Source organism: Mycteria americana, chromosome 22 (assembly GCF_035582795.1).
Source record: "Mycteria americana isolate JAX WOST 10 ecotype Jacksonville Zoo and Gardens chromosome 22, USCA_MyAme_1.0, whole genome shotgun sequence".
Lineage (NCBI taxonomy): Eukaryota > Metazoa > Chordata > Aves > Ciconiiformes > Ciconiidae > Mycteria > Mycteria americana.
Genome location: NC_134386.1, coordinates 8,116,273 through 8,138,901, shown reverse-complemented (window position 1 = coordinate 8,138,901; position 22,629 = coordinate 8,116,273). Strand labels below are relative to the sequence as shown.

The 22,629-nt window shown below is 40.8% G+C and overlaps 1 protein-coding gene and 1 gene segment (V, D, J or C); both read left to right on the top strand.

Annotated features, from left to right (window-relative positions):
* Positions 1-22,629, top strand: part of LOC142419578 (M1-specific T cell receptor alpha chain-like) — a 394,724-nt gene that overhangs the window by 329,354 nt on the left and 42,741 nt on the right. The window lies entirely within an intron of this gene.
* Positions 6,302-14,097, top strand: LOC142419580 (T cell receptor delta constant-like). The segment is given in 5 exon segments: positions 6,302-6,395; positions 11,618-11,902; positions 12,298-12,360; positions 12,697-12,813; positions 13,460-14,097. Coding segments are annotated over 4 exon segments (558 nt in total).

The window sequence follows — 22,629 nt, the reverse complement described above, 5'->3', positions numbered from 1 at the left end:
GCATAGCCAACTCAGTGGTCAAATAATCTAGTTCACAAGATCAAAGAGATTGAGAAAAAAAACGGTGCATATAATTAGGAAAAACTCCCAAGACCCTTATAAAAATGGCACTCAAACAAGAAATATTAAAAATCAAATACCTGAGTAAATAAGCAACGTTAGCACATCAAGACAAACAGAGTCCATTAAACCACCGTCAGCTAAACAAAAATAACTTTTGAATAATTCATAAACATGGACTCATTTTTAAATTTGGCATGAAAATAGGCTTTGAGAACATAAATACTTGAAGGTCCAGAAAGAGTTAGGAAATACAGAATGAAACTAAATTGAAAATTAATAAGACTGGGGCAGCTGGTCCCCAGATATTCTTTAAAATATTTTACCCTAACTTTCTTGATGTTTGTTAAAAGACAAACCAGTAATCAGGTCCTTTAAGTGACAACAGCTATAACAGCTCAAAATGAATGATATTCCTTTTTGACAAGTATGGGCAATATTTTAGTGACAGATTAATATTACCCTACCTGCCAAATAAAGCAATGGTGATAATGTTATTTTTAGTGTATAGTAACCTCTCTGGAACAGTATTAGATTGTTCAGAAGTAGAACAGTACATAGGAAGAGGAAAATAAAATCCAGCTCTTCAAAGGACATGAAACAGGAGACATCACCTGGCACTGAAAAAAGCAAATGTTTTTGTAGAACTGTCTACCACTGTGTGGACTACGTTACCACAGTGACTGAAAAGGACTGAACCACTGCACACAAATTGTCTCACTCATTGACTTCCCTCGAAGGTGGAAACATGGTGCCCTGCATGGTCTCTTTTTCCTCAGACAACTGTATGCACACACACAAATTTGATTCCCAGAATGACTCAGACAGCAGGAAGACCTCTCTATGCAAGGCCAGTTTCCCCAACATTCAACATCAGATCTTGGATCTCGCAAGGGACATCATTTTAGACATCTGACTGTCAGCTCAAGTTGAGCAAGTGGGGATTAACTGACTGTATTTTAGAAGTTTCCATTTAAGCTTAGCATTATGTTCTTCTCTTTGTCTCAGAGCACAGAGGAGGTAAGACTTGTTCACATTTTTTTGGTAAGAACAAAGATCCTTTTAGCTTCATATCCAACAGTGGCCAAAAGTAGATGCATGACGAACAAGAGCAGGAGACTAGAAAGGATACTTCCCACTAGTAATCTCCCAGCTACTAGACATCAGAGCAAGGACTTGAATCACATATGGTTCCTTTGTATTTACCTGGGAATCCTGAAGGTTGGACTTACCTCTAAAGACTGAGTCAAAGAAGGCACCAAGTGCCTCAGCTTTTTCAGTGTCTTTTGTCTCCAGATCCCCTACCCCAGTCAGTAGTGGACCCACATTTTCCCTAGTTCTTCTTTGGCTGATCATGTACCTCTAGAAACCTTTTTGTTGCTCTTCAGGTCTCTCGCCAGATTCAACTCCAGATGCACTTTGGCTTTCCTAACCCAATCATTTCATGATCAGACAGCGGCTCTATAACCCCCCCAGATCATCTTCCTCTGCTTTCACCTCTTGCACATTTCCTTTTTATTTATGAGTTTATTCAGGTGCCTCTTGTTCATAATTTTGGCCTCCTGTCACCTTTGCTTGAGTTACTGCTTTGTCAAGATGAACCATTCTTGAGCTTGAAGGAAGTGATCTCTGAAAATCAAGCAGCTCTCCTAGACTTCTCCTCTGTCCAGGACCATAACCCATCTTCCAAGCAGATCCCGGAAGAGCCCAAATTCTGCTCTCCTGAAGTCCAAGGCTGAGGTCCTGCTTTTTGCATTGCTCCCTCCTCTCTGGATCCTGAGCTCAAACACTGCATGATCACTGCAGCCAAGGCTGCCCCTCACCTTCACATCCACCACCAGCGCTTCCTGATTTGCAAGTAGGAGCTCCAGATCTTCAATCACTTGTGTTAGCAAGTTTTCATCAGTACACTCCAGAAAACTGCCCAATTGCTTGTGCCCTGCTGTGCTGTCCTGCCAGCAAACATTTGGCACAGTTCATGCCTGATCCCATGAGGACCAGGGCCAGCGAACATGAGGCTTCTTCCAGTTGTCTGAAGAAGGCTTTATCTACTTCTTCTTCCTGATGAGGTGATCTCTAGTAGCCACCCACCACAATGTCAACCATGCTGATCTGCCCTCTAATCCTGACCCTTACACAATTAGCTGGCTCATTGTACATACCAAAACAGAGCTCCATGCATTCCCAGCTGCTCTCTGACCGAAAGGGCAATTGACCCTCCTCGCTTTCCCAGCCTGTCTTTCCTAAACAGCCTGGCTTCATCCACTACAGTGCTTCTTTAAACCACTGCACATCCACGATCCCATAGCTCTGCAACCAGGCCACGGAGGAAAAACTGGGCCATACTGGAGTGGAACCCAGGCAATGTGCACTAACCTACACTTCACCATGCATTTCAGTCCTTGGGTCATGTGAGCTATCCCACCACGTCTCTGTGTTGTAAATGAGATCATAGGCCTGCAATTACCAGCAGAGCTCTAATTTCTCTTGTTTTTTCCCCATATTCCATGCATTTGTGCACAGGCACTTTAAAGAGGCACCCAGTCATGCTGATTTCCCAGAAACTATATGAGGGCTTTCTTTTTCCCCTTAGATACTTCCTTATTTATGTAAACACACTTGAAGTGCTCTCCTTTCAGCCCTTCTGTTTTTGTTATGAAGTCTGTCCTGTTCATATCACTCCTTGCACATTTTGTACCAGCCCTTCCCACCACTTTCTTACTTGATTATTGACCAACCTTTCCCTCCCCTGTTGTTCCTAGTTTAAAGCTCTTCTTATGAGGTTGCTCAGCCTGTTGGCAAAGATGTTTTTGTCCCATTTAGTCAGGTGGATCCCATCTCTTCCAAACAGTCCTCAATCCTCAAAAAGGGTCCCATGGTCATAGAAACCAAGTCCTTTTGCCAATGCCAGATGTGCAACTAAGTGTGACCAGCAGGATCCATCCACTCCTCCTTCTCACCCTCCTCCCCCTCACCAGCAGGATCAAAGAGAAACCCACCTGGGCCCACATGCCCTTGACCATCACCCCCAGAGTCTGCTTGGTACCTTCCAGGACTCCCCTGGCAGTATCATTAATACCCACATGGAAGAGCAAACACGGGGTAGTAGTCTGTAGGTGTAATAAGTTTTGCAAGTCTTTTAACAATGTCCCCAATCCAAGTCCTTGGCAAGGAGTAAACCTCCCTAGATGACAGGTCCAGCTGTCAGAGGGGACTTCTGTTCCCTGCAGCAGGGAGCCTTCTATTATTAACACTCACCGCTTTTTCTGGTGCTCCTGTGTGGCTCATGGTCAATGGGCTCTGCCACCTCATTTGACAGAGCTCCCAGCCCCTGATTTGCTATGACAGCACTGAATCTATTCTGTAGTTGCAAATCTTCAGGTGAAGCAAGAGCTTTCCTCTTGATGTCAGAAGTCACAAGCTCCCAGCCTTTGTCATCATGGGAATCTCTATTTCTGTGGTGGGTTTACTCTGGCTGGACGCCAGGTGCCCACCAAAGCCATTCTATCACTCCCCCTCCTCAACTGGACGGGGGAGAGAAAATATAACAAAAGTCTTGTGCGTCAAGATAAGGACAGGGAGAGATCACTCACCAATTACCATCACGGGCAAACAGCCTCGACTTGGGGAAATTAATTGAATTTATTACCAATCAAAACAGAGTAGGATAATGAGAAATAAAAACCAAAACTTAAAAACACCTTCCTCCCAGCCCTCCCTTCTTCCCGGGCTCAACTTCACTCCTGATTTCTCTACCTCCTCCTCCTGAGCAGCCCAGAGGGTAGGGAATGGAGGTTGCGGTCAGTTCATCACACATTGTCTCTGCTGCTCCTTCCTCTTCGCTTTCTTCCCCTGCTCTAGCATGGGGTCCCACCCACAGGATACAGTCCTCCATGAACTTCTCCAACATGAGTCCTTCCCATGGGCTGCAGTTCTTCATGAACTGCTCCAGCATGGGTCCTTTCCACAGGGGTGCAGTCCTTCAGGAATGGACTGCTCCAGCATGGGTCCCCCATGGGGTCACAAGTCCTGCCAGCAGACCTGCTCCAGTGTGGGCTCCTCTTCACAGGGTCACAGGCCCTGTCAAGAGCCTCCTCCATCACAAACTCTCCATGGGGTCACAGCCTCCTTTGGGCACATCCACCTGCTCTGGCATGGGGTCAAGTAGATACTCTGGCTGCAAGTAGATCTCTGCTCCACTGTGGACCTCCTTGGGCTGCAGGGGGACAGCCTGCTTCATCATGGTCTTCACCACAGGCTGCAGGGGAATCTCTGCTCTGGCCCCTGGAGCACCTCCTCCCCCTCCTTCTTCACTGACCTTGGTGTCTGCAGAGTTGTTTCTCACATATTCTCACTCCTCTCTTCTCCGGCTGCAGTTGTGCAGTTTTTTTCCACTCTTCTTGAATATGTTATCACAGAGGAGCTACCACTGCTGCTGATTGGCTTGGCCTTGGCCAGTGGCGGGTCCATCTTGGAGCTGGCTGGCATTGGCTCTGTCGGACATAGGGGAAGCTTCTAGCAGCTTCTCACAGAAGCCACCCCTGTAACCTCCCAGCTACCAAAACCTTGCCATGCAAACCCAATACAATTTCCCATCTTGATGGGCACACACTCAACCTGCCTCTCCTTTGTTAGAAAAGGGAGGAGTGGGCTCTTGAAGCTGCAGGGTCTCAGAGATGAAGTCCATCTCTTGCCATCAAGGTCCAGATAGTGCTAATGGTGCAGAAATTGATCATCATGAAGGATTTGATCAATCTGCAACATCTCCTTTACTCTTTAATAGCCACTTCCATGGTGTCGTGGTTTAGCCCCAGCCGGCAACTAAGCACCACGCAGCCGCTCGCTCACTCCCCCTCGGTGGGATGGGGGAGAGAATCGGAAGAGCAAAAGTAAGAAAACTTGAGGGTTGAGATAAAAACAGTTTAATAGGGAAAGCAAAAGCCGCGCACGCAAGCAAAGCAAAACAAGGAATTCATTCACTACTTCCCATGGGCAGGCAGGTGTTCAGCCATCTCCAAGAAAGCAGGGCTCCATCACGCGTAATGGTTACTTGGGAAGACAAACGCCATCACTCCAAAAGTCCGCCCCTTCCTTCTTCTTCCCCAGCTTTATATACTGAGCATGACGTCATGTGGTATGGAATAGCCCTTTGGTCAGTTTGGATCAACTGTCCTGGCTGTGTCCCCCCCCAGCTTCTTCTGCACCTGGCAGAGCACGGGAAGCTGAAAAGTCCTTGACTAGTACAGCAGCAACTAAAACATCTCTGTATTATCAACACTGTCTTCAGCACAAATCCAAAACATAGCCCCATACCAGCCACTATAAAGAAAATTAACTCTGTCTCAGCTGAAACCAGGACACATGGGTACAGTGCCTGTACCTAACAAAGAACAATCATTTTGCCTACTTTCTTACCTAAAACAGCATAAAGACTTCCTAAGCCACCAAATGATCCCCAGACACCAACTTTAAGAGCCCAGATCAGGCACATTCCTCACGCTCCTGAGCATTGAAACCAAATTCAAGGTGAAAAAGTAGACAGCTTCCTGCAGCACAGAATGATTTTTCTAAATGGTTTCAAATAGCACTAAAAGTACTGGGGTTTTTTTCCTGCTTTCTATCCAGCTTAACTCCATGAGACTTTTCAGAGCTGTTGTGTATTCCCAAACTTTTGACTTATAATTCAACCTTTTTGGTCTTATTTTAGACCATTCTTTGAAAGCCGTATCATGTTTCTTCATGTGGTATGTTGGGACAGAAACCACTTGAGAAGTCATGTGACTGCCTGTATAATCCAAAATTCTGTGTAGTGAAAAGGAAGAGACAGTTTTTGTAATGGAATATATCACTGTGTTTGGGTATGGGAGTACCACAATGATATAAACAACATAGGGCCCTGTACAAAAACCCAAAGATGGAAAAAAGGCAATATATTTTCAGGAAGAAAGGAGATGGGTGACTGAAATGATTAAGCAGACAAATACAGCATTCTTTTAATATATCTATTTATCCTGGAAATATAGAACTCACAGGGTTCCTGAAAGATGGAAGAAAGGGAGAACTTGGAAATTCTGTATTCAATCAAACTATTTGAAATCATTGAACTATTCAATTATTGTTTTTCCCTTTCCATTTTTAGAAGAAAATGTGGCTCTGGCTACCCTCATGGGATTGCATACATGGATAATTAGGACAAATATCTGGCTTTTCATCTCCTGTTTTTACAATACTTTTGAATACCATGAGGAAAGAATTATTTATTGGACTAAGTATTAGCAGTGTGAGGACAAATAAGCTTACATTTGGAAGTGGGACCACTCTCACAGTTGAACCAAGTAAGTATCATTATTTTATTTCTAAATATTATGTTAAAATTAAGGTGGGAGAGGACAAAGCAATCTAATAGTTTTGGTTCACTGTAAGAATTTTCTGCTGCAATAATCCCTGGAGTGCACTCTCTCCAGCCAGAGTTTCAAGCTGAATCCTCAGGTTGTATCTGCTTAGGAAGGCTTCAGAGGAACAACTGGCTGCCTCTGTATATCAGCATTACTCCATGATCCCCAAACACCTCGTGTGCACTACTTAAGTTTAACATGTTATAATTTATTCCCAGTCTGGATAGCACTCTGGTCCAAATTTACTGTGAAGTGGCCTATCCTTCGGTGGATTTTCACTGCCTCATTTTGAGCAGGAATGCGCAGCTCAGTGAAGAGCTGACAGTGGAGAGAAATTTTGAGGCAGATCTTTAGCTCTCTGAGCTATGAGAAGTTAGTTTGTGACACTGGTACCACACTTGTGTCACCAGGTAAGTAATTCCACTGGGATGGAGACAGAGAAGGAAGGAGGTTAAATATCCTTGGGCTTAAATTTTCACAGCTTCCTTATACCTGAGATCACTTAGAATGAATGAAAATTGGCTACTGAGTTGCCTAGGCTTTGAAAATGCAGATGTGGTGAGTAGGGATTATAACAAGCCTTAGTTCTTCTTACCTTTATTGGGAATTTCATGATGTACAAAAAAGGTGGATGTCACCCCAAGCTTTTCTGTGGGAGTGTGAATGTTGGGGCAGCAGGGGAGTTTGTTAGGTTGATCTTTGTTATCCTAAACATCCAGGTGCATGCCTTAAGACTTGTTACAATGCTTTCAGAGATCTGCATGTCTTTAAAGTGCTGCAAAAATATCCCACGTAATTTTACATACCTAAAACATGCTGCTGTCATTCCAGAAAGGCAAGGGGCTCCCTTAGATGCTGCCTATTATCTGACCAGGTCTGTAGGATATCTTGCATGGGAATAAATGTCTGTTTTGGAACAATTTAAGTCCACCCCCAATTCCAAAGGGACAAAGGAATACAAAGTTATAATTCTGAAGGAAGATCTGTTCTTTCCAACCAGTGAAACCTCAGTTGTAAATGTAGGACCAGAAGAAACTGCTAAATTCCATTATTCTAACATCAGTCAACATTGATTTGAAGATGGTATTTGTCAAAAAAAAAAAAAAAGAGGTAAAATATCCCATAGAGAATAGTAGAATTTGGCAAGAAAAAACAACCAACAAAACACAGTCTAAGAACTGGTAGGTGGAAGATTGAGCAATAGTTGCCATTTCACACATTTACAGAAATGCTGATATGATACTCTTGTTTCTCACATAAAGGGTCTTATGTTTTTTTTAAAAAGTTTAGTGTGTTGGTTCTGCTGCTGACAAGAAAAGATTTCTTTCTAATCAGCTGAAGGTAGCATGTGGCTCACTGACTGCAACAAGATATTCTTGGTTTAAGCAAACTTTTACAGTATATTACTCAAATTTCTAAAACATCTTCACTGAGTTTTCCACAATTTGAGTTAGAGAACAATTCATTTGACCAAAGAAAGGAATTAGCCTTGTCTTCTCCTCTACCCTGAAATGCTTTAAATCATTCTTTCTCTGTTTTTCCTGCCTATCTCTCCTCTCTGACATCCTGATGCAAAATTACATGAAACTTCAGCTGAGTGAAGTTTCCATGCTGTTCAATGATTTCTCTTTTTCTAGCTAAGGGTAGGATGACATTTTCAAAGATGAACAAAGACTTCAGGATGATGTTTGACAGTAAAAGATAATAGGCCTTAAGCATCTAAGTCAGTGTCTGTTGAAATACCTAATAAGTTGAAGCCAAAATTTCCAGAATTTGTGCAACCTGACCCTTTTGTTGCTAAATTTGGATTTCTTTGGGAGGTACTACTATGCATTTTAAGATGCTAAGAACAGATGTACTTTATTACCCAAATCTTTTGAGAATCCCAAAACACAAAATGACGTAGAAAACATGCATTAGTAGTCACTATAGGATATTCAAGGCATATTCTCTTCTTGAGGGCTCAGTTAAGGACAGATAAGGTTTTTGGTTTGTTTTGGTTTTGTTTATTCTAGATAAAGCTTTCATTAAGAAAACTAAAGCCCATAACATTATTGAATATATAGCTCTTCCCATGACTTTGTAAGATTAAAGGGGAAAAGAAGTACAACTTTTTGTGCTAACAAAATGCTACTACCAGAATGTAATATAAAAATCTCTCCCAAAAGCAAGCAGTGGCAGGAATTCATGGCTGTATTTTCAGGTAATGCAAAATAGTGGGACTCAGTTGAGGCTTCTGAGGTCTGACAAAGAAATAATTCTTCTTTATTAACTACAGTTGCACAGTGTACATTTGTCCTTGCTGAGGATTTTATCCAGTGAGTTATGCCAGAGAAGCAGCTTGTAGTATACTGGCTGTTTGGAAATACTGGAGATCAGAAAACATGAAAAACCTCTAAAGATCTTCTCAGATAACAAAGAATGCACAGGACTACCAGGCTCTAGCAAAACCATGTTACAGCACCTGGAAAGGAAATGTATGTAGGAGGAATAGCAAAATGAGCCTTTTTTGATTTACATGTTTTAACTGTGTGATACTGCTGCTCTTGTCTTTGGCAAAGGGACTCAACTGACCGTGGAGCCAAGTAGGTATTCTTTATGCATTAACCTTTTCTGAGTTGTTATTGTTTGGATTTTCACTTTTTTTCCTTTTCTTCCTCCTAAAATTCAGGCAGCCACTCCCCCATGCTTTAAAATCACTAATTATACTTTAGGCTTTCTATGCATAACCTTTTGATGTGCAATTAGACAATTTAAGTATAAAAAACATGCTGATCGCACTTCTTGGGAGTTGCCAAAGAATTTGGGCTCCACAAGGGCAAGTCCTGTCTGCTATCATACTGACTTTCTTTGGGACCTAACATCTATCCACTTACTGAGACATCCTAATAAGCTTTTCATAGTAATTGTTGGGTTTCAAAGCCATGCTTGGACAGTCTGAAGGGAATTAAAGTTCCTGTGGAGGTTGACATTTAGGTTCCTAAGAATTTGTATTGTGTCAGAGTTAGAAAGACAGCACTGTGGGGAGAGAAGGGTAATATACAAAAGCATTAAATGGAATCTTAGGCAACATTTCTGTACTAGTTTAATCTTACTAAATTGTTCAGAATTTGAGTTACACTGAAAAGGTCAAATGAAGTCAATGAATGTTTGATTCTTGTTTGGTATCTGCTGTAGGTGTTGACAAGCACGGAGTTGTGCCTGTTTTATTAGTAGAGCCAACCCATGAAGTTATGGTAGAGTACTGCTTGGCTTTCACCTCAGTTCCTCAGTATTGGGGTGTGGGTGGTGGGGGAAAGAGAGTAAAATCAGAGCCCCTTGAACAGAACTTGAAAAAATACCCTGTGATGAACTAAATGTTAGACCTGAGTGATCTCTTGACCAGACTGCAACGCAGATGCCACGTAAAATTCAAAGCCTAATGCACCTCTCTTTAGCAAAGAGATCCATCAGGATGTTCCTGTTAAATTGGACATGTAAATCTTTTTTGACATGTCTCATAGCCTTTCCTAAGCTGAGCCCTTTTTGGCAAGGAAGCATACTAGATGATTCCCTTCAGTTTCATGTTTTTATTATAATTCATGTTGCTAATCTTTTTCTGACATTGGTATGTGGAATCACCCTAGTTTTTCCACCTATGACCTCAGGGCAAAGATATTTTATTTTAAAAAAAATCATTATATCATAATGATTTGTTGACTACTAAATTATTTTGAGACCAACTGTTTCCTGAAAAGACATCCCCTTCAAGTTTAAGCAATCTTACTTCATTACTTGTATGTTGTATAAGAAATTTGCAGAGAAAGCTGCTGCTACATGGTTGAAATTCAGGTTTTTGCAGTTGTCAAGCTTTTGTCATTCATGTATGCTGCTTGGAATTGGGAATTCAACTCTAAAATTATTTCAAAACAGAAAAAATACATCTGAAAGTTTCAAAGTAACTTTTCTGAAAGACGCATGAGAGAGCAATGATACCAAATCCTATGAAAACTTGTCAGCATTTTTAGGTTCTTTCAAAACTCCAGTTCTAGGGCACGTTTTTCGTGCCTTGATGTTTGTTGGTGTCTTGACCTGAAAGAACTACCACTGAAGTTTATTATGCTAATCTAAGGAAGATTGTAAGAAGATTCGTCCATGGACATCAAGTTCATAGGCCTCAGGGTGTTCTTACCTTCAAATCAGTTTATTATACAAATTCTGCATTATGCTTCTAACTGGCCCTGGAGCTGTGGGACTAATAATATGGCACAGCACATGGATGAGAAAGGTCACGCTTTCTGGAACAGGCACAAGAATTTTTGTTGAACCAATACCAATCCTATCCTCTTTTCATTGTCTCCAGACTGGGTTGGAATGTCTTACACCATGTGCAATGTCTAGTGAGGAAAACCTCCCCCACAAATGAAAGTTCTTGACCTTATCAGAAGCTCCTGGAGAAGTGGAGATACACAATTCACAGACTTCTGGTTGCTTCTCTCCTACTTTCCCATCTTAGAGACGGGATGCAAAAATCCTTCTTGCATCTGGGTATTTGTTATTGAAAAGATCAACCTTGTCCCCCACTCCAGCATCAGTAATTCATTTCTGCAAGTAATGTCATTCACTGGAGTAACCTTGCACAACAGTGAGGCAACAAACTGACTTCTCTTTGCCCTACCACTCTTGCTATGGTTAGACCTTTTAGCCACATCAGAACAAGATTTGGGGGAGGGGAGGGAGAGTAAAGGAAAAACAGTTATTCCCTCATGTCTTATGAATATGCAAGAGAGTCCTTGATAGAAGTGTTATTTTTAGGAATTAAATTGTTGAGAAAGCAGAATAATTTGACTCTTGGAGTGGCATGCATAAAAGTTCTCTTCTCATTTGCAGGTCCCTTACTTACAAAATAAAGAATTCACATATAGGCATGAGCTTTGGCAACAGGAAGCTTAGAATCCTGTGGAATTAAAGCTTCCATAAAAAACCTACTCTCATACACCCTTTCTGTCTTTGATCTGGTCTTTTGGAAGCAGCAGCAAGAAATAATGACAAAAAATGCAGTTAGTCATTGATAATGCTAGGAATTAGTCACAGCTGGAGTATGTATGAACTTTAGGTGACTTAGCACTCAGGCAAGCTTGCAATAAAATCATATCATGCCCAAACAATGCTTTTTTTTACAGACAATCAAAATAGTTCTGTCACAGAAGTCATTGTGATGAAATCAAAGAAACTGGAAGAAGATGGCAGCATTGGGAAAGCAGCTTGTTTGGCAAGGGGTTTCTATACAAAGAACATCAACTTGGACATGTCTTCTGATGAGGTCGTATATGAACAGAGTACATCCATTTTGACATCAGAGGGGTTGTACAATACTATTAAGGTGGTCAAGGTGAAAAAAGACACAGAGGTGACCTGCACAGCCAAATACGATGGCAGAAGTATTCCAGCCAACACAACATTGCCAGGTACAATTTTGTGGTACAGCTGCGACTTATTTCTGGAGGCAGTGTCTTCTAGCACTTGCTATTTCTCCTGCTAGTAAGCATTGCCTTGGGTAACCAGCAGAAATGGGAAAGACACCAGGTACTTAAGCAGGTAGAGCTGAAAGATATTTAAAAGCATCTAAAATAAATGATCTTAACTGTTTAACAAGTTGGAGTTACTTTTTTTGGGGGAAAAAAACACAATCTTTTTTTTAAATGTACATTTACTTATGACTAAATACTTCACCACATAGCAGCAAACCTCCTCGAGCACAGTCTGAAATAGCCTTTCTAAAAACAACAAAATGTTAACATTTTTTTTATCCTTTTTAAAATTTGGATATAGTTTATAATGCCTTTTCTTTACCATGCTACAGAAAAGGAGGATGAAGAACCGGTAACAGGAAAGGTTTGCAACACCACAGACACCTCTGTACAAGGTTAGTTACCTAAATAGATTGTGAAGTTACATTACTATGTTGGGGATAAATGCATGGAAATGTATTTTCTCAGGGGTAGAGAAATCAGAATACAACATATTCATGAAACACAACCTGTTTTTTTAAGGTAGCTAGTTTAGTAACAGACAAGCAACAGGAAGCAAAATCCGATCTAGACAGACATCCTCCTCCCCTGTTATTGCCATGTTTCCCTATCATCTTTTCCTTTCCTGCTGTTTCTTTGCCTGAAACGATTACTTGTGGTTTTTTTCCACTTTCTGCCAATATCCAAATCTAGACCATGATCTCTCCCATCTTTTCTCTATCACTAAGCAGATACCAAAGTGGAGAAAGCAAACATGCTGTCTATGGCTGTGCTGGGTTTGAGAGTCCTGCTGGCAAAAAGTATTGCCTTCAATACACTGATGAGTATCAAGTTGTTTCTTTTCTGAGGTAAGGAAGCACATAGCTTGATCTGTAGAAATACTGGAAACACACACCAGGAATGATCACCTGTCTTTGTGTACTCCTCTAACCCCATAAGCAATGATACCTTTTCATCTGCTCCTGTTTCTTTTAAATAACTTGTAGGTTTCTGGGGAAAAAACCAACAACAATGACACTCCCCCCCGCCCCCCCCCCCCCAAACAAAAAAACAATCCAAAAAACCAACTACACACACCCCCCACCCGCCCATACCACAAAGAAAACACCTCCTTTCTGTATCCAAAGCTCAGTTCTTGGTGGCTGGTCCCCAAATTTTCTTTGCAGCAAACTTGCTTTGCCTAAGCAACTCAGGTATTACCAAAGTGCCTAAGAGATATCTCATTGACTGTTTCAAGGGACAGAGCAGAAAGCCTGGAGAAAAATCAAGACAAGTAAGGAGTCAAAAGCAAGGCTTCCAAAACACAAACATGTGAAGTAGTGGGAGGAAAGAGAGGAGGGGGGAGGATTTTTAAATTAAGGTAACCAAAGAAGCACAAAAGATAGTCCAGCCTAAGTTTTGTGGGTCTACCTGTCTTGATCTGACAGCTATCAAACAGGGGCATGTAAGCCCAATTGCATTACATGTAGTTTAAAACACACTTTGCTCTTGCAGACAGTGGGGAAGCAAGGCAACAGCAATCTGAAGAACAGGAGAGAGTGTATACCAGCAGCACAACAGGTTGAACAGCCAACATCAAATCTGCTGACAATAACCATCCAGAACACAGTACAGCACCTTCCCCTTAAGACATTTTATACTGTTGTATCCTGCCTAGCTAGTTTATTTAGTTTTAAGAGTTGTAACTGCTTTTGCTATTTCTTTTTCTCTGTGAACTGAGGAGATTGTATTTTTACTCATCCCCCTGCTAAGTAGAAACTGATCTCCCTACTCTTCTAGCCTTTGCACAGAAGCATCCAACCTGCTTCAGTATTTCGAAAAATCCAATCCTCACTATAGATCTATGACCCTTTTAAAACACCTTTTACAGGCATGTTGCATTACTGTCTGTAGAACTGAGGTAGAATTCAGGCACAGTAGATGCTATTTGTAGCTTTAATGTTTTTTAGATAGCTTTAATAACAAAAAATTTCTAGTGCAGATGAGAAGACCTGTGTTGGATCTGAAGTGATTCAATGCAACCAGATAATGTTCAACCATAGAAGCATTTCTTTATTAAACCTGTATTTCTTCTGCAAAGTGTATGGCACATGCATTTAAGTTACTGTAGTAGTGACCAAAATAAAGTTTTACTTAGCCAAAATGCTGTGGTTTGTTCTGTGCTTTTTCTTCTCAATTTGGGATGGAGATTGCTGAAATCCAACTGTCCTAATGACCAGTGAGATTAGAAATACGGCTTTGATAACCTAGAATTCCTGTTGGCTGAATTTATCTTTTCTAGACTTTGTACAGGGAAGTGGAGATTCTCTTTGGCACATTAAAAAGCTTCAGTAAGGCCATGAATTCTAGACTTAGGGGATTCGAATGAGATCTGGTCTTTCAGATCACTTTGAAGAGACCCCAGCAAGATGTTTTGCATCATAGCAAAAATAGACACATGTCTAAGGAGAAGTCAGTTAAGAGACAGCTTGGTATGAGCATGAGGAAGGAAAATGCACATATCAAAAGCATGCTGTTTTTTGCCACTCATTGATACTAGGAAGAGGCCAACAGGAAATAATGTGTGGTGGTCTGATGGAGTGATAGTTTCCATAGCAGCTTGGTTATTAGTCAAAAAGACCCCAACATATATTCCCCAACTCATCTTTCTCACAAGCAGCAGGCAGGATGCTGTGGTCAACATTTATGACTGAGTTATACCGTGCAAGATTAACTCCCCCTTGTTTTGAAAAACAAGTTAACCACATCCTGAAGGGGAAATAAGGTTTTTCACATACTGACTGAGTTACTGCTGGCTTCAAGACAACCTCTACAGAGTGCATAGTAAGGTCTGTTTAATTAAGCTTTGTCAGGTTAGTCCCTCAGACCCTGCAGACACCTAGAGGAAGACCCTCACCCTATGCAGAAGTGAAATTTGCATGGCAAATCCAAAACCAGTAAAATGCATATTTAGTGCATTCTACCACCATAATGTAAATCAGAGGGAGCCATTCACTAGTATTTTTATCCTGATTTTCTGATGACACCCTGAACCTTTTTATCTTGCACTCCACACCTTTTCCCAATCTCTCAGACAAGACTCAGACCAGGAATACCATTTCTGTGTCTCTGTGCAAATCAAGGAATTATATTTTCCTGAGTAGTCCTTGGTGGTGTCTGAAAGTTTTGGCAGAATTAAAATCCTGCAACACTACACAGGCAAAAAAGAGGGATCTACAAATGTGTGACTACTGAGGGATAGCATTGACTCATACGGAAATTTATCAGCCAGATAAAAATATCAGTCTCTATTGTTTCAAATACCCATCCACATTGGTGTAGGACACCAGAGACCTCACTTCCATCATGAAGAGATTAATGACCTGAGTGATACCTCCATGGTCAGGTTTTTCAGAACTCCCCGTGCCACTGGGAAACCGGTCGGTGTGGGAACATCTATGCCCTCACTAACCCCCTAAAATGTCAGTCACCCAAGTCTCTGTTATCTACGTGTCAGTCAAAAAAAGAGAAACTGGTGTCTTTGAGAAGATGGTTCAAAGTCTTCAGCCCTGTGGATCATGAGGAGGGAATACTCATCCATCAGTCTCTTACCACAGTCTCTCACCCACACTGAGCAGAATTAGTCCCCATTGGAGTGGGCTGGCCTGGTTGCCAGGCCTGTGGCTCCCCTGAGACGTTATTTCAGGTCAGAGTATATGAAATAAGAGGGCTGTGTCACAGCTGGCCAAAATAATGTTTCTGAGACATGATGCCAAGGATGGATACTGAAGACTGCCCAGGCATCCTCATGCTGTAGCCAAAGCAGGTGCAGTCTGTTTTTCTCACTGTCTGGAGAAAACTATTTGGTTGGCTGTGTCTGGCCTTCTTCTCTAAGGAAAGGATTAGCTTCCTGTGGCAAGAAGCAGCCTACACTGGCTTAGACTAATCAGGGATAAGAGAGGAAGAGGGAACAAACTGCATAAATACACCCTTGGGGAGAAGAGAGGTATCTGTACCCAGTGAGGAATTTTGGCACCTAGGCAGCTGATGTCTAGAAAAGCGAGGTTAATGGGAAAGGTAATACCATATTAGACCACATGATCCAGCTGGAAGAAGCAGATACATGTGCATACACAACCCCTTTCCAGCTCTTAAACTCTAGACAGATTGTGCTGTATTTTTAATTTGAACCATTTCCCCTGTCAGGAGCTGTCTAGGTCTAATTATTTCACTTCGAGTTAGGAAAGAGCCTGTAGCCCCTCTGCCCTATTTTCTGCCATTGTGACTTCCTGATTGCCTCCCACTAGCAGTGGCTCTTCACTTTACAGTTGCAAATCTGTAATTTTGAGCCAATGCAGAACATGCAGCTTAAGAAAACAGGAGAATATCGTTGTTTGCAAAAGAAAATCCATAACAGGGAGCTTTTGTACAGCCCAATAGTAAGATTGTGTTGGTGTGGCTAATTCCACAGAAGAGGGCCGAGTCTGCAGCTCTCCCAGCTGATATCAGCTAAGGGAAAGTTTTTGTAGAGATATTGTGCTCCACAGTAAAATAGCCTCTGTTAAAATCAGCAGCTTCGGATTTAGAATTATCCCTAAATAGGAAAAAACACATTGTCCTGTAAGAGATCTGATAATACCATAATAGTTGAGGATGATGATAAGCAGAACTCTTTAGTACAAAACATTTTAATAGTGCTATCCATATTCTTCTACAGATTTAATTGTGTCCATATTTGATTGTGTTCAGACGGCCTTTGAATATCTCCAGGGGTGGAGTCACTATCCCTGGAGATATTCAAAAGCCATCTGGACATGGTCCTTGGCAAACAGCTCTAGATAGTCCTGCTTGAGCAGGGGAGACCAGATGACCTCCAGAGGTCCATTCCAACCTCAATTATTCTGTATTTTTGTCATATCTTTGTCATACACAGAAATTTCAAAGAAGAAAGCCCAGGTTAGGACTATAATGATTTGGATAGGAGAAATAAATTGCACATTAACAGTGCAATTCAGTAAGGAAAAAAAAGCAGCTTGTCTTGCCCTATAGCTGAAGATAGAGTGGTCAGGAGCACTAACACAGTCAAATAAAGCATAAGAAGATAAGTAAGTCATGAGATATTTAACAAAAGACAAAAATGCAATATGGGACTTGAGAAGACAGTGATAGCAGTAATACTTGTAACAAGGGCTTGAATACTTTTCTTTGGCATCTCTCACAATGAGAGATGGAGGAAGACTGAACCTCATAAGTTTCAACATTGCTGGTGTGAGGCAGGCTGTAGGGAGTTGAAGTCCACAGCTCACAAGTGAAGTCCGTTCTGAGCAAGCCCAGGGGAGATGTTGCAGACAGCCAGCAGAAACGCAGCTAGTGTGGCAATTCAAGCTTACAGAGCCTGAACGCAATACAAAATTTCTTGAAGACAATGTCAAGTGACCAATGTCTTATTAGACAGACAAATAGGTGGGATACCTTTGAAGCATACAGAAATATTCAGGCTTCAAGGTCTCTTGACATGATTACAAAAAGCAGTACTGCTACTGCTACACCAAGGGCACTGTATTACACCATATGACCTGTTACTCATCAACTTCATTTTCTCATGGATGTGCATATGGGAAAAAAAGATCTGTCCAGTTTAGGGCTAGTAGTTATTCAAAGGTATAAATGAGCACTTTTATAGCACAGAAAATGATTCTAAAATCACTATTAATGATTGTGGTTTGAAGTTTTCCTCCTGTCTATCTAACTACACCGTTTTTGTCTAAGGGAGTATTCTTCAAACTTAAGTCTGGCCTAGGGTTAAGAAACTGCTCCCAACACTGTTGCTGTTTTCAGAATAATAACAACCTCCAGAGATCCATTCACCCAAAGTAGAAGCTTGCTCTTAAGTCCCTCCAAACAGTATTCTCTCTCCACCCAGTGTCAGAGCCTGGAAACAGCTGATGTGAACATCTTGCCTCCATATGCAAGTGTGTATATCCAAGCTGTGGTTTGTGGACTTCTGTCTTTCTTTTCTTGATGTTAATGCTCATGGCTCTTCACAATGATGTATTCCTCTCCATTCTCACCTCTGGTCCTAAAGATCTATCAAGCAGGTCTGGGCATGCTAAGTCACACAACAAATGTACCTGCCTCAGAGGGCTAGGAAATTTTTGTCTTTGTAGGTAAAGATCATGCGTGTGTCACACTAGGGGTCTGAATGCCTTGAAGTTGTTCATTGTGAGTATCTCCTCACCTCTTCTGTGCAATTGCTGTGTTGTGGGGTTTTGTTTTTTTGTTTGTTTTAAGTTTCTGATTCACACCCTTTCTCCTTTTAATGCAGACCTAAGAAACTCAAATCATAAAAGAAGATGTTCATCTGGTACATACCAGTTAACAGCATGTCCATAACCCCTAAAGCTATAATGGAAGTCTCCTAGAAGTTATAGACATTTATTGCAGTGAAAATGACAAAGTGCATGGCTTCCTACACAAGTTTAAAAGTACTTGGGAAGGATCCCATTAATATATCATAAAAAATGATCACCCAAGCAATGAGAATCAGCAAGACAAGTCCTTCACTAGTGAAATTCTGCACTATTTGCTCAGAATGACTGCTTGAAGGTGTCTTCCCTCCTTCTTTGCCATGTGTCAGTAAGGGATTTTTGCTTCCCCTCCTTGTTACATTGCTTTATGAAACCTTCTGCCTGCCACCTGTGGAATAAGTTGCAGCTTTTTTTCTCTAGCAAAAGGTAGGAAAAAGTCTGATGTTCATGTGCTTATTATCCAAAGCAAGCTGGTTGCCTGCGCTTCTCCCTTTGCCTTCTACTTTCCAATTCCTAGAGGCAGGACGGCACTTTTAGAAAGCAGCTGAAATTTCAGCATAGAAAGTCCCCAGGAGTCCAAATCAGATGCAAAGAGAAGATGTAACAGATGAGTCACAGCATCTCTGGGGAACTGTGCCCTTTTAGCATTGCAGCTGGTGCTGCAGGGCTGCCACAGATGTCTAGCGTGACATGGAAGACATACAGTGCCTGTATCTAGTTTGGCATCTTGGAAGAGGACTCACCTGAAGAAGACTATTTTTCCTTCTGTGTACCTTGTTGATCCTAGATGTTCATCCATAAGATGTGAAAAGGAGTGAAGAGCTTAAAATGCCCTCGAGGTCTGGTGTAATGGGGCAGCTAAAGTTCTTGGCAGCTTTTAAATTCAAGATCCTTTGCATCCTCAGGAAGTCCAGCATCAGAATCAGTGCAAAAACTTTTGAGAATACTTGGCCCAACATGTTGAATAACTCAGCTCTTTTCTTTAAAGGATTCCAACAAGTAAGTCAGGTGGTTCAGGCAGGAGAACATATAACGCATCCTTCCCTACTAAGTATGTGGAAGAAAATACGGCTTTTTTTGCTACCACAAAGTTTTATTGCTTTAGTTTTCCTGACTATTTCTAAGTCTTACTACGTCTGCTCCAATACAATCCTATTTTGAATAAAGAGCCTAAGGAAACAGTTTCACCATCAGCACTTTTATTTACACAAAAAGACAATATTTACAATACTTAATCAATATTTACAATACATTAATTATGTCATATGACAGCTTTCTGTAAATTTAAGCCAGTTGGTTGCAGGTTTCAAATTGTTGTATAGACTTGTATTGTATTTTTTACTATATTTCAAGGACTTTCATTTTTGTCTAGACATCATCATAGTCATTTCTCTGTTAGATTTATTTTAACTGTAGAATAACTTCTATAGCCTAGCTGTTCAGAAAGCTACTTTGCTTTTCTGTGGAAGAGTCCATTAAAATGATGATGATGTCTAGATTTCAAGTGAAAATCTAAACTACTTTGCTAGCTCCTGAAAATGTCTTCACCTGGATGCTACTTAAAGATAATATAATGTTTTAGATAAGACGAGCTGTTTTACATTTTTTTCCCAATAGTACTTCAAGTTCTGTTCAATTTTGTCAACATTAGGAAATTTTAGGATTGTGTTTCTGCTTGGTATAATTTTATGGCTGTTCTGCTCTAATCTATTTTAATTCTTTTTTGCATTTTTTTCTTATTTTAACTTATTAAGATACATATGGTATGCTTAGCCATCATTTTACCCATTGGTAGTCCTTAGCTCACATCCTGGGTCAGGGAGGCTTCAGATCTTTTTGAACTGTATGAAGCCTTAAATCCCTATTGCTAACAATGTCTTATCCCAGCTTAAGTCTGCAATTCTTTTCTGACTGCTACTGAGCCTCATGGGCATTCTCTGGCAAAAGTTTACAGCTCATTGTATGCAAAAGTTACATCTTCACCTTTCTATTGGGGAATCTGCTGCTTGTCATTTTGATAGCTTCTCCTCCAAGTTGCAAAAGCTTTTAAGAAGCCAGTTATCTTTAACTGCATGCTATAGGCAGGATGGGAATGCAGGGAAGTTCACAGAGCCCAATATGACTCATAAGGTGCAACACCTGCATTTCTACCGACTAGTGATACTTGCAATCATTCAGATACAAGAGCTTCACTCATCACTGACAGAAAGCAGATCTCTGCCTATTGAAAGTATGGTGATGCATGCCATGCATTTTTGCAGACTGTTCTGGTTTTACAGAGGGTGAAACTGCTGTAGCAATCAGGAACTTTGAGACTTGACTGTCAAAAGATTCCACCTCCAAACAACATCTCAGCCCTTTTGCTGCCAGCAGGTTGTAGCACAGTATGTTTTTGTGGCTTCTCATTATAAAAGGACACGTCACCCACAAAGTGAACTTAAATAAAATCTTTTAGGTACTTTCAGGCAAATGTTCACATCCAGCACATCAAGTTTAATGTTATTTCTCCCTGCTGGGCCTCACAGATAGAGTATGCCACCTAACACCAATATGGCGCTTCTTGCTGAGCAAGTCAAAATGGTGATAGTTCCCTCCTGTGGCAGAGAACATTAAAAGCACCCTAAGTGAATAAACATCTTTCCGAAAGGTTAAATGGAAAAGCGTCATGAAGAACAAGGAAAACTGACTAGCGGGGAGAATATTTTGCATTTTCTCTCATATTTTTATTTATATATGGGGAGAGGAGTGTTTATGCTTTCAGTGTATACATTTCTTGCTTCTGCAGAAATGTATCGGAACGCCCCAAGCAAGGTTAAATATCTCTGTTTCAGTGCCCAGCCTCCCACAAGACACAAAGAATGGTAAAGCTTCATAGTCAGAAAGGCTCTGGCAGCACAAAGGAGGACTCCCAGTCTCATTTCTTTAGTGCCTTGGCTTTCTCGGAGCCAATAAGAATGTCACAGAAAGGGAGAAGCTCAGAGACAGTATCAACATCTCTGTATGTAGACGGACAGAGAAAAATGCCTAGACCAGCCTCAAATGACGCACAAGATTTTTGCATCCTCTGGTAAACTGTTACAACACAAACAAATACTTACTCTAACCATATGTAAAAAAACCCGAAACACCTATCTGAACCCCTTTCCAACTCAGCCCCATGAACATGCACATATCAAAGCCTCAGCCTTACTCTTGCAGAAAACCTTGATTCTTACTTTTTTTTCACATGATGCCCCACTGTCTTCGAGGGCTAGAATACCTCTTCACCCTCAAGTCTTTAAGCTGTTTATGTGCACAGCACATCAACCTGACTTGGGGATTATTCAGTACTTTCTTGCCAGAGTAGGGAAGTTTGCTGTAAGTTGCTCTTAAAATGGGTCTGGATGTAATGTGGCTAATGATGCTTATTTCTTACTACTGTAAAACCTGGGTGTAAGAGCTATGTCTGTGATTATCATTGCATGAGCTTGTGCAAGGGTTGCATTTGGAAAGAAGAGCATACATATACTTAAAAGGCTACTCAAAGCAAACCCCAAAATTTATAGGAGTTTTAACTTGGTAAAAGTAATTAAAATACATTAAATGAGGTGAAAAAATTCTAATTTTTTTTTTTAATCAAATCCCATCAGTGTATTCTTTTCAATTTAAACTTCATAATTGAGATGGTAAACCAGGCTTTATTTCACTTTCTGGTCATATAACCTTTTATAGATACTTTTAAGAAGATAAGCTGATTGTTTTCTTTTTATGACTTTAAGCAATACCAAACTGCATGAGAATGGTAAATATTAAATATCTTATTGTACAGCTGAATTCCTCTGTTGTCTTATACAGCATTAAAAATACAATATAATAAAGATATTCCTGCATTCTGCTGGGCATAATCTGACCTGTCTGTTCTGTTTCCCCAAAATACTAAAAAGTTCCTGATAAAATTAGATATATTGATGTAAACAGAATTTCTTTCCTTGTTCTCTCCTGCTACCTGCTGGTGAAAGTGTTTACTGTTCTCACAACATTTTTGACCTGATGAAATCCAGTAAATAGGTCAAATGGAAAATAACCACAAACACCCAAACCCCATAATAAATGTTGTTTCTGCACATGCCACAAATTAAACTTATTTGCTCTTCATTTGCATTCTTGCCTTGCCAGCAGATGCAGATGAAATAGCATTGCTATGTAATATAGAGGTTTTAGAAGGTCCAGTGTCAGAAATGCACAGGTGAAAGAAGATGAATAGCTGAACTGAGATTCAAAGAAGCTTTATTCGAAGATACAGGCTAAAACAGTTGTAGAGTTGTAAGTGATTTGTAACAGAAGAAATGAAGTAGAATATGGGAAATGCAGAACTACTTTTGAAATTCATTAGTATTT